Source organism: Chionomys nivalis, chromosome 3 (genome assembly GCF_950005125.1).
Source record: "Chionomys nivalis chromosome 3, mChiNiv1.1, whole genome shotgun sequence".
NCBI classification, from domain to species: Eukaryota; Metazoa; Chordata; class Mammalia; order Rodentia; family Cricetidae; genus Chionomys; species Chionomys nivalis.
Window position 1 is genome coordinate 83,156,666 of NC_080088.1, and position 18,680 is coordinate 83,175,345.

Genomic DNA, 18,680 nt, shown 5'->3' on the forward strand with positions numbered 1-18,680 from the left:
CGGTGTGTCGTGGACGGGAATGTGAGGTGTGTGGTACCCGTTGGGATTCAAATTTGGAATGTCCCTCCCAGGCTCATTCTGAAAGCTCGGGCCCACCTGCCACTGCTACTGTGAGAGGCTGTGGAGCCTTTAGGACCATGTGGAGCCTCCGGCAGAAGTAGGTCACTAGGGAGAGCCTTTGACAGTCAGCCCCATCCCCGGTTCCTGGCTCACACTCTGCTTCCAGATTGGCTGTGACCTGCACAGTCCCAGCACTACGGACTTCCCCACTGACTGAAACGCTCTGAAATCGGGAGCCCAGATAAACTTTCCCTCCTATAAGCCGTTTCTGCCAGGGACTGAGGTCACAGGGGCACAAGAGCAACAAACACTGGGCCTATTTACCTCACTGAAGCCCAGGAAACAGAGAAAGCCAGGAAGAAGCCAGGATCCCAATGTCCCCTTCAAGGGCATTGCCCCAGTCACCTAGCTTCTCCCCTCGTCAAGGCGTCACCAATTCCAGGTGGTGCTGTGGGCTGGTGACCAAGCCTTCAAGTACAGCTTTTGTAAGAACACGTCATATTTAAACTACAGCAACCTTGGCAAACTAATACGCAATATGCAAGAATGTTCCAAATGACCTTTTACTGTGGTACTTAAAAGTGGCGGTCTACATCCCATGAGGTCACAAGGATTTTCAAATAATCAAGGCAATAATCCCTACCCTCAGTCGCAAGGCACCTAGCCAAGATTGGGTGCTATCTCCAGGAAACCAGCCATGACAATCCCACAGAAACAGGTGCTGGTGGCAAGCAGCGCACACGAGAACACGGCACACGGTGCATGGCATGCTGAGCACGGCGTACATATGGCACGCTGACGGCACACAGCACGCTGACGGCAGGACTCGCCTCAGTACGCTCATCCTTCACAACAGTGAGCAGGGAGCAAACCTCCAACTATCTCGGGAAAACCCCCCAAACCAATGGGGCTGCTCAGGTCACGTGTCACGGAGGCGGAGGAGACCGCCTCAGATTCTGAACTTACAATGAAATAAACAGAGCAGAGACAACAGCGCCAGGGTACGGCGAGATGTCACTTGTGGCCTTCAGCCTGGTTTATGGCAAACCGACATGAGGACCTTCCTCCCACCAGAAGCCTCAAGGATGCTAACTGGATTTTAATTGTATTCTATTATGTTTTATTGTTCCATTTGGTTCTGGAGTTCCATTCATTTATTTGTCTAAATAGTCACGCAACTGATAGTTCCACAGTGAGCCATCTAGGTCCTAAAAATAACCAGAAATGCTCTTTGGCTAAATAAAACTCAATAAAAATTTTAAAAGGAAATTCTGGGCAACCTACTGAATACGGCCAACCTCATTTCCCAGTCGGTATGAACGGGAACAGTCCACAGATATACTCTATTTTAAGCTGGAGTCCTAGCTCCATACACTGAGCACAGAGGTAAGGCTTAAAAGGGCGTCTCCCGTCTCAGGCAAACACTACCTGTGAGCGGCTCCCCCTAAAGCACTGATATAAACCAGTGCTTCTCAACCTCCCTGATGCTGAGATCCTTAGTCCATGCTGTGCTGAGTCCCAACCATAAAATTACCTCTTTGCTACTTCATAACTGTAATTTTGCTGTTGTTATGAATTGCAATGTAATTATCTAATATGAAGGGTATCTGCTATGAGATCCCTGTGAAAAGGTCATTTGCCCCCACAGGGGTCGCGACCCACAGGTTGAGAATCACTGATAGAAGCCAACATAGTGAAGTCAAGTTGTAAAGATGGTTTTTGTTAAACACGAAATAGAGGCTAGAGATGGCTCAGTAGTTAAGAGCACTTATTACTCTTGCAGAGCTAGGGTTCAGTTCTCAGCACCCACATAGAAGCTCAAAAATATCTGTAACTCTAGTTGTAAGGAATTTGGCCCCAGAACACACATGGTACACAAATATACAAGCAGGCAAAAGCAAAACATTCATTAACATAAAATAAATACTTTCAAAATACTAAAGCAGGGAATGGAATAAATAAGCTTAGGGAATTGATATGCTTTCAAATTTTAACTAAATTGAAGATGTCTTCTTCTCCTTTTTTCTATTTTTGTTTTTGTTATTGTTGTTTTTCAAGACAAAGTTTCTCTGTAGCTTTGGTGCCTATCCTGGAACTAGCTCTTGTAGACCAGGCTGGCCTTAAACTCAGAGCTCCACCTGCCTCTGCCTCTCAAGTGCTGGGATTAAAGGAGTACGACATCACTGACCTGCAAAGATGTATTTTTCTTAGTGACCCAGAATCCCACCATTTTAGTCACCCTTAAGAAAGCACATGGAAAGAAAAAAATGGAAGCGACCTGACTATTCACCAGCAATATAAATAAATCAGAATACTATACAGCAATAAAAATTGATTAGCATGGTCTAATTAACTACGACTAATTAATTAAAACAGTAGCTAAGACAACATGTCTAAATCAAGATACTGTAGATAAATCTCATAGGTAAAATGTTGTAATACTGACAAGACACAAAAAGAGAAGGAAAAAACTGTATAAATCAGTAATTTACAAAACATATGCAAAAATATCCATCGAGTAGATAATACTGCTCTGATTTATCCCGTTACTGTGATAAACACCATGACTAAAGACAGCCTACAGAAGAAAGGGTTGATTTGGTTGACAGGTTACAGACAAGCGTCCAGGGAAGCCAAGGCAGGAACTCGCCTGAGGCAGGAGCTGATGGGGAGACCATGGAGGGATGTCGCTTAGTGGCTTGCTCTCCCTGGCTTGTTCAAGCTGGTTTCTTATGCAGTCCAGGTCCACCTGCCTAAGCATGGCACTGCCCACAATGGGCAAGGCATTCCTTCATCAGTTAGGAGTCAAGAAAAAGCCCTGCAGACGTGCCCATGAGCCCAGCTGAGGAAGGCAATTCTTCAATTGATGTTTATTCTCTCCGGGCATCTCTAGTTTGTGCAAAGTTTACAATAAAAACTACCCAGTATTGTAGAGGCCCAAAGATGTGAGCCTATGTCCGCCTTGTCTGAGGGTCAAAGAGTTTGGGGTTGTTCAAAATTGTTGATACCAGGGCTACACATCACTTGGTTCTTCTGACATTCAGATGGCACACACAGGTAGACCCACCCCACCCTGACAGAGGGTCAGGATACGCAAGCGTACTTCTGCTCCTTCTTTTTAACAGGAGGTTTAACCTGGGGAGTGGCTGCCTTCAGTGTCTAGGGTGGCTTCACTGCCTAAACAACAGAATGCTAATGACTTGCCTCAAAGTGTTGAAGTAATTAACTGTTTGAGTTGTCCTTTGTACCATCTTAAAGAAGTCTTCTGTTGACTTCTTTTTGTATTAGGGTGTAAAAGTGTATGGAAAATTAAACACGGCGACTCAGTACTCACTGGAACTCCCTCCCGATACTATCCCATGTTTCTGTCTTATTATTTTTACTCGCATTTTCATATTCTTTACTGATTTTTCTCATCCCCATAACCCAACCCTGGCAAGTGATATTTTGTCAAGGCTGGGCCCCCAACACACTATGCATATGTCCCTTAAAAGTGTCAAAGCTTCCATGAGCAATAAACATAACTCGTGATATGGACTCTCAGTAATGTTTTACTTCTTAACCTGGGCTGTGGCTACACAGGCGTTCTTTGCGTTAACCCTTATAGCATCTCCTAAATCCAGATCATTTCCTAATGAACTCTTTATTGTAGGAATCCACCTGTCAAAAGGCTAATCCTCTGCTCACCATAGCAAGCAAGACCTGCTGCCTCCGCAGGTGCAGCAAAGCTCCCATTGATCTTCTAAGACAACAGATCCTCAACGCAGGGAAGAGACTACTGGAGGAAAACAAAAGCAAACTCTTCTCTCAGGCATCTTCATCGTGTGAGTCATGTTCGCGCCTTGCTTCTTCACATAGCTGAGATCATACTGGCCCTTCCTTTTCTGTGGACTACAATCATGTAGGCTACACACTCCATCTGCAGACATCATCAGTAACCTGCTCAGAAGCAGTGTGGACGCATCAGAGCCCAGTCCAGTGCCAGGACCCAGGAACACTGAACTGGATAGAGAGTCAGAGGTGACCATGGGTGATGTGGGAACAGGCAGGCAGTGGGGCTGCTCACAGAGGATCTGCTGGATTTCTTTGGAAGGGAGGACAGTAGCCGAGGAAGAAGTGGGGTTATCCCAGAGCCTACAGCTGACCCTATCTCTGTAGCTTCCCCGCGGAAGCATTCTGTAAAAAGACATATGGCACCCAGGTGATGAAATCGGAGGGTGGGTGGGCTCAGCCAAGGCAGATCATGAGGAATTTATATACATGCTAGGATGCTTGGACTATGGACTAACTGCCTTCAAAGTAGAAATGGTACCAGGAGTCAAATAAGACCGAGGCATCATGGCCTTTCCACAGAGGGGACTATAGGAACTGTCCTGGGGACAGGATCCATTTGGTAGAGTTACCTGGGTCTGGGTGGTAAGGTTGAAGGAAGTATACTGAATGGCAGATTACTGATGTGCTCCTTGGTCCCAACCCACTCCAGAAAAGAACCAGATTAATCTAGTTTGCAGCAGCAAAGAGTGCACAAGTTTACAAGCCTGCTTTTCTTTACATCTGAAATAAGAGAAGTTTTCTACATATGACCTTAGTGTGCCCTCTGGGGAGTCACACTCCAGCTGAGGCCAGAGCCCAAAGTTGATCTCCAAAGCCTTCTCTGGTGTGCCACCCAACCACCTGACCCTGCTGCCTGGGGGACAGAGCTGTGAGGGGTGAATCCCCTCTTTCCCGTACACTGTGGCTGCTATTTTCTAAACTCCCTACGCTTTGCCATCAGCAACCATGCTCAAGGTTCGCAATAATCGACAGCGCTCCTCCTCCAGGAATGAGCAATAAATGGATGGACAGGAAGGACTTCACTCGTATCAGAAGCCATAGGCCACTCTGAAAAGTGGCCTCCCAACGTCTCCATGACGACGACCTTTAGCCTAGTCACAAACAACAACATATACCTCGCAAGTATCATCAAAAAGGGCAAGTTTGCTTCGCTAGACTCTAATTTCCAACAAATTCACATAAATACAGACTTAAACATTCCTTGCTGGGGACGGGGATGGTGGCGCACACTTTCACTCCCAGCACTCAGGAAGCAGAAACAAATGGATCTTTGTGAGTTCAGGGACAGCCAGAACTACACAGTGAGCCCATATCTTTTTTTTTTTTTTTTTTTTTTTTTTTTTTTTTTTTTTTTTTTTCCCCTCTTTTCAGCTGTGCTTGCTGGCAGACGCACCACCGGGGGCCATGTAATCCCAGGACAGAGGAGAGACACAGGTTCTGTGTTCCACACACACATGAAACACCATAAGGGCGCCATGCGCCTGCATGCCGTAGACTTCATTGGGAGGCTCGGCAACATTAAGGGCACTGTAAAGGATATCATTCGTGACCCTGGTTGTCGCACGGCTCCCCTCGTGAAAGTGGTCTTTCGTGATACCTACCGATCTAAGAAGCGGATTGAGCTGCGCATGGCTGCAGAGGGAATACCCACTGGGCACTGTGTACTACAGCAATGTTTGCCTATGGGCACCATGCCTGAGGGTACCTATTGTGTGCTCTCTGAGGGACAAGCCTAGGACAGGGGCAAGTTGGCACGAGCCTCCAGGAAATATGCCACAGTAATCTCCCACAGCCCAGAGACTAAAGAGACCCATGTGAAGCTGCCTTCAGGGCCCGAGGTCATGTCGACAGAGCCATTGTTGGTGTGTCGGCCGGAAGAGGCAAAACTGACAAACCTATCTTAAAAGCTGGCCGTGCCTACAAGAGGAACTTCTGGCCATAAGCACGGGATGTGGTCATGAATCTTGTGGCGCAGCCCTCAGAGGTGGGAACCGCCAGCACATTGGCAAACCCTCCACTACCCAAAGAGATAGCCCTGCTGGGGGCAAAGTGGGTCTTGTTGCTGCTGGCCAGACTAGATGACGACATGGAACCAAAACTGTACGGGAGAAGGAGAACTAGAGCTCAGGAGCTAATAAAGTACGTCCTTTGGTTAATAAAAAAAATCTTTCTTAGAGATGAGGATTAAGGGCGGGCTGAGCAAGTACAGGGCTTGAGTCTGGATCCCCAGAACCCACTTAAAATCGAGATGAGTCTGGATCCCCAGAACCCACTTAAAATCGAGACTCATTAGGCAGAGACAGAAAAGCCTGGGGCAAGAGAGCCAACTAGGCTTACCAAATCGGTGGAGCTACCAGTTCAGGGAGAGACCCTGTTCCAATGCATAAAAAGGAAAGCAAATAAGAAAGACACGCGATGGCCTCCATCACATGCACACACACATACACGTGCATACACACGTGCACCCATACACATGCAAATATACATATGCACACTTGCCATACCACACAGATGTAAAAGGAACAAAAGTTCACTTACCTATGTCATGCTTCCTTGATAGACTACTCTGCTCCGAATCCTGTGTTTAAAATGAAAGAGGCAAAGATGAATTCCATCGTTCAAATGAACTAGCAACACAGTGAATCAAGATGAATAATCTGGATTAACATATGGTGACAAGACTTGAGGATGGAGCTAAATGCTTCCCTAAAGTAAGGAGGCTAGGTCGAAATGGGGCAAAGCAAGAACCAGGAGCGCCTGCCTCGCTCTAGAAATTCTGCAACAAGGTTGTGCCTTTGATTGTTTTATCTTTATTTTATGTGTGTGAGTGTTTGCACATAGGTATGTGTACCATGTGTGTGCAGTACCCACTGGGTCCAGCAGATGGCATGAGATCCCCTAGAACTGAATTACAGAAGTTCGTGAGCTACCATGCAAGTGCTGAGAATCAAAGCCAGATTCTCTGCAAGGGCAGCCAGTGCTCTTAGCCCCTGAGCCATCTCTCCAGCATGAGTTGTGTCCTTTGCATGTGATTTTAGGCAAGTCATTTATTTGGATTAAAAAACTTATTCCTCCTGTATAAAATTACATTTTGTGATAAGTTGATTCTAAAAACCTTGTCAACTCTAAAATGCTTTATGAATACCAGACGTAGTCCAAATGCTGGAAGGACTCGCCTCAGGATGGAAAGGGCTCCCAGCTATTATTTTTTTTTAATGGGTGCTGAGAATTGAACCCAGGTCTTCTGGAAGGGCAGCCAGTGCTCTCAGCCCCTGAGCCATATCTCCAGCCCCCCAGCTATCATCTTTATCTGTGGAGCTCAGACATCATGTATGGAGGTTGGAATAAAAATGGTCGCCACAGGCTCACATATTTGAAAGCTTGGCCCCCAGTTGGTGGAACTGCTGGGAAGATCACGAGAGGTGGCCTTGTTGGAAGAGGTGTGTCACTGTGGGTGGCCTTCCAGGTTTCAAAAATCTTCCTATGTCTCTCTGACTCATGCTTGTGGACCAGATGTGAGCTCGCAGCTACTGCTCCACCACCACGCCAGCCTGACTGCAGCTATGCTCGTCACCACGATGGTCACGGACTCTGGAACTGTGAGCCCCAAATAAAATGCTTTCCTTCATAGGCTGCCTTGATCATAGTGTTTTGTCATCACATAGAGACGTACCTAAGACACGATGTCATAAAGAATGTTAATACACGGGGCTGGAGAGATGGCTCAGTGGTTAGGCACACTGGTTCTTCTTCCAGAAGACCCAGGTTCAATTCCCAGCACCCACAATAGCAGCTCACAGCCATATGTAACGCCAGCTCACACAGACATACTTCTAGGCAAAATACCAATGCACAATGAATAAAAACAGTCATCTTTAAAAGACCATTAACATGGTCTTTCTTGTCTGAGAAGCACCCCTAAGGTTCCCAAAGAGCCTTGGAGGACAGATGGCAACTGCTACAGCTTGAACATGTCTCTCAAAACATGTTGAAAATGTCATCCCAAGCCAGGCGTGGTGGCACACAAACTTTAGACCCAGCACTAGGGAGGCAGAGGCAGACAGATCTCTGAATTCAAAGACAGCCTGGTCTACGGACTGAGTTTCAGGACAGCTAGGGCTATACAGAGAAACCCTGTCTCAGGGAGGAGAAAAAGAAAAGAAAGAAAAGAAAAGGCCATCCCTGAGTCTAGAGAGATGATTCACTTATTAAGAGAATTTGATGTTCTTGCAGAGGACCCAGGTTCAGTTTCCAGTACCCACATGGCAGCTCACAACCATCTGTTCAGTCCAGTTTCAAGGGACTTGATGGCCTCTTCTGGACGTCATGGGCACTGCAAGCACACACCACACATACATACAGACAACATTCATACACATGAATGAAAGAAGGAAAGAAAGAAAGAGAGGGGGAGGGAAGGAGGAAGGGAGGGGAGGGAGGGAAAAGGAAGGGAAGGGGAGGGGAGGGAAGGGGAGGGGAGGGGAGAGGAGGGGAGGGGAGGGGAGGGGAGGGAAGGGAAGGGAAGGGAAGGGAAGGGAAGGGAAGGGAAGGGAAGGGAAGGGAAGGGAAGGGAAGGGAAGGGAAGGGAGGAAATATCCCCAGCTCCACAATGTTGAGGTGCAACCCTCACAAGGTAATGGATGCACTGTGCTATTAAGGCAGTGAGCTCACTATCAAGCATGGATCTGTTATAAACTCAAGTCCAGCCCTCTCTTTCTGTCTAGCACATCCTCCATGCTCTTCTGCTTTCTGCTCCGGAATGACCCCAGACAAAAGGCCTCCACTCCTATACCTTGGACTCCCAGCCTCTAGAACTATAGGAAATAAATGCCAGTTATTTATAAAGCACCCAGTCTCAGGCATTTTGTTACAGTAACATGCAGTCACTAGAACTCTTGGGCACAAAAGGGCGCCTCAGGGCTGGTGAACCTCACCACACAGATCCAGACACAGGCACAGAGATAACTTGATTCTGGAGACTCACAGCTTCTCTGACAACTCGCTGGGTCAACAGCTCAACCTGCCACCTCCAAGACCTTCCCTTCAGACGAGGGCAACGTTTTCTTCCTAAGTGCTCGTTTTTCATTGCTGGCAGCTTTACACTATAATTACAGCAATTAGCCACCACCAATATCCTTCGATTTTCCTACGGGCTGAAATAAGAAACACGGTTGTGAGCCTTTACCAACAAAGCTAAGACAAAGCCACAAAGAAGAAGGTCCTCAAGGGATGCCAAAGGGTCCGTGAGACGAGGCAGTGACAGAGCTGAAGGCAGGGATGTGACTTGATGGGTTTCATCTTATGAAACTGTCCTTGCCCCGAGAGCAGAAAGGCTGCTTGAGTAGAGACTATGCCACTGCTGGACACTGCTCTGTCGGACCCCGGGACAAACAACCATTAAATCCTGATGAAACAATTAACTTTGGAAGAAACCTCTAAGACTGGAAAGTTCTACTCCTTCTTGAAGGTGTTCTTTCAAGCCGGGTTAGCATGCCAAGCTGGCCTGTGCAGACATTAAAAGGCTGCACCTGATCAGGAGACCCGCCCACAGTGCAGCTGTGCCAAGCATAAGGCCACCAATGGGTCCCACCAGGACTGCTCCCTGTCCCCTGCCTAAGGTACCTGAGGTACCTGATCCTTCTCCTTAAGCCACCGAATCAGCTGTGTGTGGTTCGTGGGAAAAGAGAACATTTAGACGAAGAACATCAAGAGATGATTACAGCCAATATTCCCCTCTTCCAAACGAGAAAACCATTCCTCTCAGGACACAAAAAAGGAACTTCCCAGGGTTCAATAATCCTTGGCCACAAACCCAGGATGAAGGTCTGGGTCTTCTTAGTCCCTTCTTCCCCGCAGCACCAGCCTGCAGGTCTTCAGAAAAACAATCAGTACAACACACATTTATGCATAACCAGAGTCACCTCCCACACAGGGAAAGACGAAAACCAGCCAGACCCAGGGGCTCCAGTCAGCGTCATTTCAACAGCCCTGGACACCTGCTGCACTTGCAACCACACATCTTCACGACATCAAAGAAGACCGACCCGGATCACGGATCTTCTTATTTGGTATGAAGCCCTGTAGCTCAGACTGGCCGACACAAAGCTAGGGAAATGATTAGCTTTCTCAAACAACCCAATTGGTAAACTGTAAAAAAATAAAATACCCAAGGAACCAACATAGTCCTGAGTAATTTCTCCTTTGAGAAAGAAAATTGGGCTAAATGAAGGAACGACAGAACACTGAAAACCCGGCCTTCCGCTTTTCCGAGGAGGAAGGCGCAGGGCTTGTTTATGATCTCTGATGCTACAAGTTTCTGCCACTATCTTTAGTAATCAAAAACATGCTTGCTGTGAAGGCTGCACACCGACCGCCAGACAAGAAAGAGAACTGTTATTAGCGCATCTATCCCAACTCAGACATGCCAACAAGACCAAGACCACAGAGGTTTGAACAGTGACAATTCAAATTTGCAATGATTAGTTTGCAAATTTTTCACATAGGAGAGGCTCAGCAGTGAAGAGCACTGGCTGCTCTTGCAGAGGACCAGACTTTAGTTCCCAGCACTCACATGGCAGCTCCCAATCATCCGTAATTCCAGTACCAGGGTATCGGACACCCTCCTCTGGCCTCTACGGGCACCTGCACACATGTGGTGGAAATACATACATATAGGCAAAACATTCGTACACATAAAAATAAAATTTAATAATCATCTTAACATTTTTAAGTATGCATAATTTCTAAATTCATTAAACAAAATTTTAATTCTCTGCTAATAACCCTTGCGTAGTACATTAAACTCTTTAGGAGCAGGCCTCAATCCTGTCCAAGACACACATTATAATTAAAATGGAGTACAGACTGAAAATACAGAATTTAGAACATTTAACTTGAATTTCTAATAATCCTATGTCCTTGGTAAAATCACATAATTGCTTTCAGGCTAAATTTCCTCTGTTTAACTGGGAATATCTATTTTTTTTTTTTTTTGCTTAGCAATACCAGCGCCACTGAGAAGATCAAATTAAATAAAATGTGTTCAAATGCTTTCATTAGGCCTAAAGAGTCCTAACATGATAAGAAATGATTAGCATCGTTTCCCCTTTGGAGGGATCCCAGGGCACAGTTAGATAATGCTCTGTTGTTCAAAGACATATTCTATTCAAAAGACTTTACACCAACTGCAGAGAAAATGCTGGCCCAATAGAGCCTTAATTACCATGACGAAATGAGTAGCAGTCTTTAAATACTGTTGCTTGCTCACCTGTTAAACTAAGCCCAGGCAAAGCTCAAGTGGAGATAAATATATATATATATGAAATTCTCCAACATCATCAGTGATCAAAAATGGAGGTGGCTCAGAGATTTTGGAAAAGTACGACCCACTCTGCCCAGCCCCCGGACCTGGTTTTGGGTTCTGAGTTTCCAAGGAACCCAGCAGCCTGGTCACCTGTGGAGCCCTTCATCCTGTCCTCAGGATGTTTCCCCACAGGGCTCCATCTTCAAGGCAACAGTGATCAGGTTTTGCCCTCTCCCCAAGAATCCTTTCACAGACTGGAAGATGAAGCCAAGGGAAGGATAGTCCGAGATTGGGGCAAAACAAAGCTACCCAGGTAGGGCTTCTCAGAGATCTATCTCTGTATCAAAAATCCTTTTTCCTAAAATGGTTGGAACTATTAAATCATACTTTTCAGAACAAATCTGGGGCTGAGGACATGACTCAGTGGGCAAAGCACAAGCATGGGGCTTACAGAACACAGATGGCCAGAGACCAGAAAAGCTGGGCGTGCAGCATGGAGTGGAAAAGATAAACCATCCCCAGGACAAGCTGACTAGCCAGACTAGCTGAAACGGTGAGCCCTGGGACCAGTGAGAGACCCTGCCTCGGTACATATGGTGGAGAGTGATGGAGGAACACACGCACATGTACACACATACATGTGAGCATGCATACAACACACATGTGCCCCCACACAACAAAAACAATCAAACTTATTCACAGGTTGTTAGGGCATCAAAATCCATATTGATAGCCAGAGAGACGGCTCCGTTGGTAAAGCACTAGTCACCCAAGCGTGAGGACCTGAGTTCAAATCTCCAGAAGCTGTGTACAAATCCAGGTGGGTGACTAGAGCTGCCACGGGGCAGAAACAGAAGGATGGCTGGGGCTTGCTGGCTGCCCACCAGGCCCCAGGCTCAGAGAGAGACCCTGCCTCCAAGGAATAAGGTGGGGGGTGACAGAGCATGACAGCTCATGTCCTCGGCTGGCCTCCGCATGCATATATGGGGAATACACCCAAACACACACACACACACACACACACACACACACACACACAGGCTGAGCCTGAGGAACAACATACAAAGCTCACCTCTGCCTCCACACTCAAAACACTTACACAGTACCCCCACACAAGCATATACATACAGAAACATATATTGAACAATAGCTCACTCCATACAAGAGCAAAAAATAAAGTTAACTGTTAAGGACAAAATCTTTACACTTCTCATTAAATCTAAAAGAATGTCAGGAGAGTGGTCAGACTGTACCTGGGAAAGCGTGGCCTTTTCTTTTATCTCCTTAGACACCACAGCAAAAGCTGGAAGGGAAAAGAGAAACATGGTTTCATTAAGATTAGCAATCTCGGTTCATTCGCACACTTAATAATTCTGCTGAAAATAGGGGGAGGAATATTCTAACAAGACGCATTTGCTCATTTTTAAACAGCCGTATCCGCTACAAACAAGGATTCCGGGTTTTCTCTATCTTAGACCTGAAATTACTATCTCTGTAAAGTCAATGAGATCGGGTTACCAAGCAGAAAAAAGAAGAAAAAAAAAACAGAGGAATTAAAATCTTTACAAACAACCAAAAAATGTAGAAAAATATTTCCTTAAACTCTTGATTTAGATACCTTCTTAACATAAAAAAAATTCCTGAGAATGCAGGGGTTGGTAGTATGAATTCCTACCTCCATCTTCCCTGCCAAAGCAACAGAACTATCTTTGGGGTGCATTTGTTGTTCGGGGCTTCAGGGTTAGAATCGCAGATGCTGCTGTTGACAAGCCAGCGGGAGAAGATGCGGATCCTACTGAAATTCTAGGGCAGGAGACTGAAGGAATGAAAAATCATCCTTCATTCAGAATGACGGAACGTTTCAGTTCAAGTCATAAATAGGCAAAGATCTCCTTAGAGGCACACTTAGGCTGATCATTAAAAATAATAACAACGACAATGCAACACAGCACTGAAAATACGAAGCAAAATGCTAAAGACAACGTGTCCGGAAGGGCAAGGAACACAAGCACTAACTGCATAATGAGTTTCTCCGAAGGAGTTAAAGGAGAGCATTGCAGGGTAGGGATTCGGGTCCTCCAGGCAGCATTCCCAGAGGAAGTGGGCACTGTACCAGGGCAGGCACATGGCATAGAGTGTTCTAGGACACCAAGACAATAATGAAGTTTAAGAAGCATCATGGGAGGGTCCTTGGAGAATGCCACTGACAAGCAGGAGACAACCCAACCATTTGGGTCTCCCTCCCCCCACTACATCCACACCCCACCCCATCCCCGTCTAATCCGTTCCCTCCCCCACTACACCCCCAGACATCCACTGCCTCACATCACCCATTAACATTTGCTCACAAGAAGTCATCTACAACATGTCCACACTAAAAAGTAAATGACTACCACGGTTTAATCGTTTCCATTTCCAGAATGACATTTCATACGGCAGGGTTGAAACTGAAGCGCCAGCCAAAGGAACCTCAGTGTGTGGAATTAGGATAAGAGCAAACAGCGTACGAGGTCCCATGACTGCCGAAACGGTACACCAGCCTCAGTCCTCCCCACTCGGCCCGACCGTTCATTAGAGAACTCGGCACCAGCTGGAAATACGTATTTGGGGACCATTACTAAAAGACTCTTATTACAAGCTTCACACACAGGAATATAATTTTATTGGCTAACTAGGATACGAACAGCACACTGAGGTATGTGTCGGCTATGGGGTCCCCTCACTGAAAGGCTTCCCTTACCAGCAACACCCATCTAATCCAGCAGAAGAGAGCCTATTGCCCATGTCCAACTATTTTCACCATGATATGATCTGTTTCCACGCTTCACTCACACACACACACACACACACACACCAAGGCTCAAATCATTAATAAAGCAGACATTTAACCCAAATGTCATTTCAGTCCTGTTTCTGGGTACTTAATATTTGGGGTTTGTCTTACTTCATTTGCTCCCAAGAGACTCTTACATTAGAAACAGTCGGGGAGGAGACTGGAGAGATGGCTCACCAGTTAAGAGCATTTACTGTTCCTAAAGAGGACACAATTCCCACCACCCAGGTCAGAGGGCTCACAACCACCTGTTACTTTGCTTCAAGGGATCTGACGCCCTCTTCTGGTCCCCACTGGCACAAACCCACACACAGACACAAACATATACACACAATTAGAAGAAAAATAAAATAGTTTAATTAATTAAACTCTCAAGGAGATATCAAAACCAGAATTACTAATTAAGTACAGATGCTGGAATTACAGCACAGTGGAAAGTATGTGTTTTGCATGTACAAAGTTATGGGTTTAACCTAAAATAGGGAAGAAATAAACATCATGGTGACATGTTAACATCAGTTGGCAGCACTGGATTCTGGAAAATAAACATGCTGAGAACTTACAGGCTATAAAAACTGTGGTCAAGCTATAGCAGTTTATTTTAAATTGTCCTTTGCTAGGGTATGATGACATACACCTTTGATCTCAGGATTCAAGGGGAAGAGTAAGGTGGATCTCGGCAGATTGAGGTCAATATGATCTATATAGAGTTCTAGGCCAGCCAGGGCTACATAGGGAGATCCTGGATGGATGGATGGATGGATGGATGGATGGATGGATGGATGGATGGACAGATGGATGAACTGACAGATAGTGGGAGAGGTAGAGAGCTAGCTCAGCAGTTAATAGCACTGGCTGCTCTTGCAGAGGACCCAGATTGAGTTCCCAGCACCCACTTGGCAGTTCACAATCATCTGTAATTCCAATTACAGGGTGACCCATCGCCCTCTTCTGGCCTCTGCAGGTACTGCACACAAATGGAGCACATAATACATGAAGGCAAACACTCATACACATAAAACAAAATAATCTTTAAAAATTAATAAATAATCCAGTGTTCCTCTTCTTCTTTTACCTTCCCTCCCCTTAATCCTTTTGTGGAAGGAAGAAAAGACACTAGCCAACACACACTATCTATTCATAACTCCCCGTCTTGACCCCATAAAAGCTCTCTGCTCCCTTAAACACCTAGAGATGGACTTCTGAGGCTGAGAGTTGCCTCTGTCTTCTTTAGGATGGGTTTTGAACGAGCCTGTTTCCACCCATGAATATCTGTCTCCTGGGCTTTCAGCTGTATGGTGAGTAGTATAGCCTCACATCCCAGGAGCAATGCCAATGTACTTTTCCATTCAGAGATCCATCTTGCTGAGGATGGAGCTCAGTGGCAGAATATCTGCCTAACATGCAGAACTCGGCTGATCCCCAGCACTAGAAGAAAAAAAAACCTCCCTTCCTTCCAGTCAGTTCTTATTTCAAACCTAGATCATCTAAGGTCTCTTGGTTATCATTTCCTCTGTTATTAAATAAAGTACCTTTCTCATTTAAAAGGTCCAATGGCACCATCTAACATCCAGAATTTTCTTTCAGCTGACTTGCCTGCAAAGCCAAAGGGCTATGACTCGTGGGGCTGTGCCAGCTGAGAAGGGTGAGCAGACTGAGGGACGGTCCCTTTCTGCACGGGCTCCAGGAGGCACCAAGGTGCAGCCTCTCCTTTTAAAAGGCAGCTACTACTTCCCAATGTCGCTGTGTAAAGGAGATCTACGGACAAAAGAACACATCGCCAATAAGTCAAGAGAGCCCCACAGATGCTGCCTGCTGAGAAGGAGATGCCAGGCCTTCATGCAGACAAGGCTTACTGTTCGTGTCTATCTCTATCCCAAAATACACAGATCTAGACATTTTAAAAAAAAAAATCCTTTAAAAATAAAAACCCTGTCATCGTCTCCATCACTCTACTGTGAAATTAAAATCTTTTTTCCACAGCAAAGATGACATAATATTTAAAGCGACACCATGAGTATGACCATCGCTCTCCATCTCTCCCTCATCCTGATTCTCTCCTATCACCTAAACCGAACACACAAAACAGTGTAGGCACCAAATGTATTCCATAGGTGCATAATAAAGCAAAGTATAGAATGATGAGTCATTTGCAGAATTCCTCCCAACAAAACCCAGCTTTCCTGGGAAAAGATGATGAAAGAGGGGTGTAAATGGGTTAAAAGAGCGAGAAAACAGAGTAAATAAGGCTTAAAAATCTGTCCATTTACTCCAGCAGTTCTAACAAATACTGACTTTGTATTACCAAAGCAAAGATAATTTCCCAATAGCTTAAGTGTAAAAATCTTAAACTATTTTTTGTCTTAAATTAGCTCTCGATATTAATAGAACCCAGCGTCTCATTTTCACAAGTGAGAGGAGACAGGTCAATGTTTGCTTTCGTTTTTCCTTTTCTTTTTTATTTTTAATTTCAGCATTTTGACGCACTGCAGATTTGGGGTATGCTAATCAGAGGAGCAAGCAGAATATAGAAAACACAAATATAAACAGAAGCTGAATAATTCACAGTGGAAAATGACGGGCTCTGCGCACTGCATGTGGAGTGTGCCATATTGACGCGGAGTCCCTCAAGTTGCCGTCGGGCTTCGGGTCTACATGAGATGCCCTGTATTTCTAATGTTCACGGTTGAGTTGCTTTTGATTTAATATTAAGGTCTGGCGATCTCAGAGGTGGGGAGGACTGAGAGGGAGGAGATGAGGGACCCTCTCCAACACATACCCTACCCGCCAAAGGGACGCCGGGAATGGCCACTGTTTCCTTTCACGTTGATTCCTAGGTTTGGCAGGGGAAAGCATTTCTGAAAATGTGGCGTTAGTGCATTAACGTGGAGTTGGAGAAGTATTCCAAGGTAAATCATGCTTTTATGTGCCAAACTGCTGTTTAAGAGTCATTTTCTCTCTTCTATTTTCAACACGAGTTCTAGTGAACTGAGACAGGGAACTATATCTAAAGTGCAAATCAGGGCAGGCGATAGAAATCAGGCCTTTTCCACGATAACGTTAAATAATTCAGGCCAACGGATGTGTGAGCACACCTATAGTGGAAAGAAAAATTGAGATCTTTAAGTAGCCTGGAATGCAGTTTTACAGGCTAGATGAAGCCCCAATGCTTAAGAAACCCGAAGGAGTTAACTGCAGTGTGTGTAGTATGCACCACCTGGCTGGCCTGGGTCCTGGGAGTGGATGGAGGACCCTGCCTCCGTGCAGGGAATGCGCTCGTGCCCCCTAATTCCCAAGTTTTCCAGAAACGTCCATCAGAGAAACCAAACAAAACTGAAAACCACAGAAAACAGTAACACGCTCTGCATCCAGTTTCCCACCTCAGGAGGTGCTGAGGAGAAGACAGTGAAGCCATTAGGGACCAGCTTGACACTGAGGAAAAACTGGGGGAAGCTAAACATGGTGGCGCACACCTTTAATCGCAGCACTCTGGCGCTGGAGGCAGGAAGGTCATGAGTTCAAGGTTAGCTTGGGCTACAGAGACACGGTCTCCAAAACAACACAAACCAAAACATCCTGCAACAGTGCAAGTTATGTCGCTAATCAAGACAATGCAGACTGTCCATCTCTCTGTCATGTGGGTGCAAGTCCTGTCCAGAAGCCAGGAGGGAGGCAGAAAATCTGATCCAGTCACCGACATGCCTGGGTTGTTGGCTTCTACCACCCTCTGGGAGGAAAAGCCTTGGGGCTTTCTTTCTTTCTTCCCTGTGACCCTACTTACCAAACATTTCCTTTCCCAGGGCAGCTCTGGCCTCTAGGGGCTGACCCTTCCTTCCCCTGAGCTTTCTGAATTTCCCTGCAGGTCCCAGGAGGGAGGGAGCCTTTCACCGCAGGACCACAGCTCAAGGCCGGTTTGCGGTTTGTTCATTTCTAATGAAAGCTTTGAGGGTAACCCACTCCACTGAGGGCAGAGAAGCAAAAGCAATCCCGAGTCCAGCAGACTCGGCCCAGGGAAAGGCCGTAGGCACAGAGCCCTCCTCTTTCTTACCCTCCCTGGACAGACGCATCAACCCCAGTCATTGACACACTGGGAAGCAGCTCTAGCGGGCACTGCCAACCCACAGGGTGAAGGGCCTGAACCGGTGGCCCCTGAGGGACTGAGGAGGTCGTCTTCCGCAAAGGCCCTGGAGTGTGTACAGGTGTTAGCAACCATCTTCTTCAACCTCACTCGCTCAGACTTTCCTTTGTTCAAAAGACAAGAAGTCTGTCTGTCTGTGCCAGGTTATGCTAAAGAAGAAGGCCCTGCCCCCCAGAGGAGCCAACAGTCTCCAGCAGAGTCTGTCAAGAGTCCTGAAGCTTGGAGGTGGCCCTAGCCCAGAGGGCACGTGGTAAGGTACCAAGGAGGCCTAGAAAGACTTCCCCCACACACACTGCACTGTACAGGCCCACGCCTAGCACTTGGACACCCAAGGGATGACAGAAAGTGCAGGAGAGAGGCTGGGCAGGGGCACTGAGGGAGGGAATGAGAGGGCTAGGACACCAAGGGGAAGGGGTAACGGCAGCCGAAACAAACTTGTGAGGGGGGTGCCTGGTAGGGGAAGTACCTGGGTTGGTGATACCTGGTGACTGCGGAGGAATCACCTATGGGGG

The 18,680-nt window shown here is 46.3% G+C and overlaps 1 protein-coding gene and 1 pseudogene across 1 annotated transcript in view; one reads left to right on the forward strand and one right to left on the reverse strand.

Moving 5' to 3' along the window:
* The window catches only part of B3glct (beta 3-glucosyltransferase), an 88,749-nt gene that overhangs the window by 58,929 nt on the left and 11,140 nt on the right, over positions 1 to 18,680 (reverse strand). Inside the window, exons 2-3 of the mRNA XM_057765085.1 lie at positions 12,451 to 12,500; positions 6,433 to 6,472 (exon numbers count right to left, since the gene is read on the reverse strand). Of these exons, the coding sequence (XP_057621068.1) occupies positions 6,433 to 6,472; positions 12,451 to 12,500 (90 nt within the window). The remainder of the gene's footprint in view (positions 1 to 6,432; positions 6,473 to 12,450; positions 12,501 to 18,680) is intronic.
* On the forward strand, positions 138 to 6,015 carry LOC130870822 (60S ribosomal protein L8-like; annotated as a pseudogene).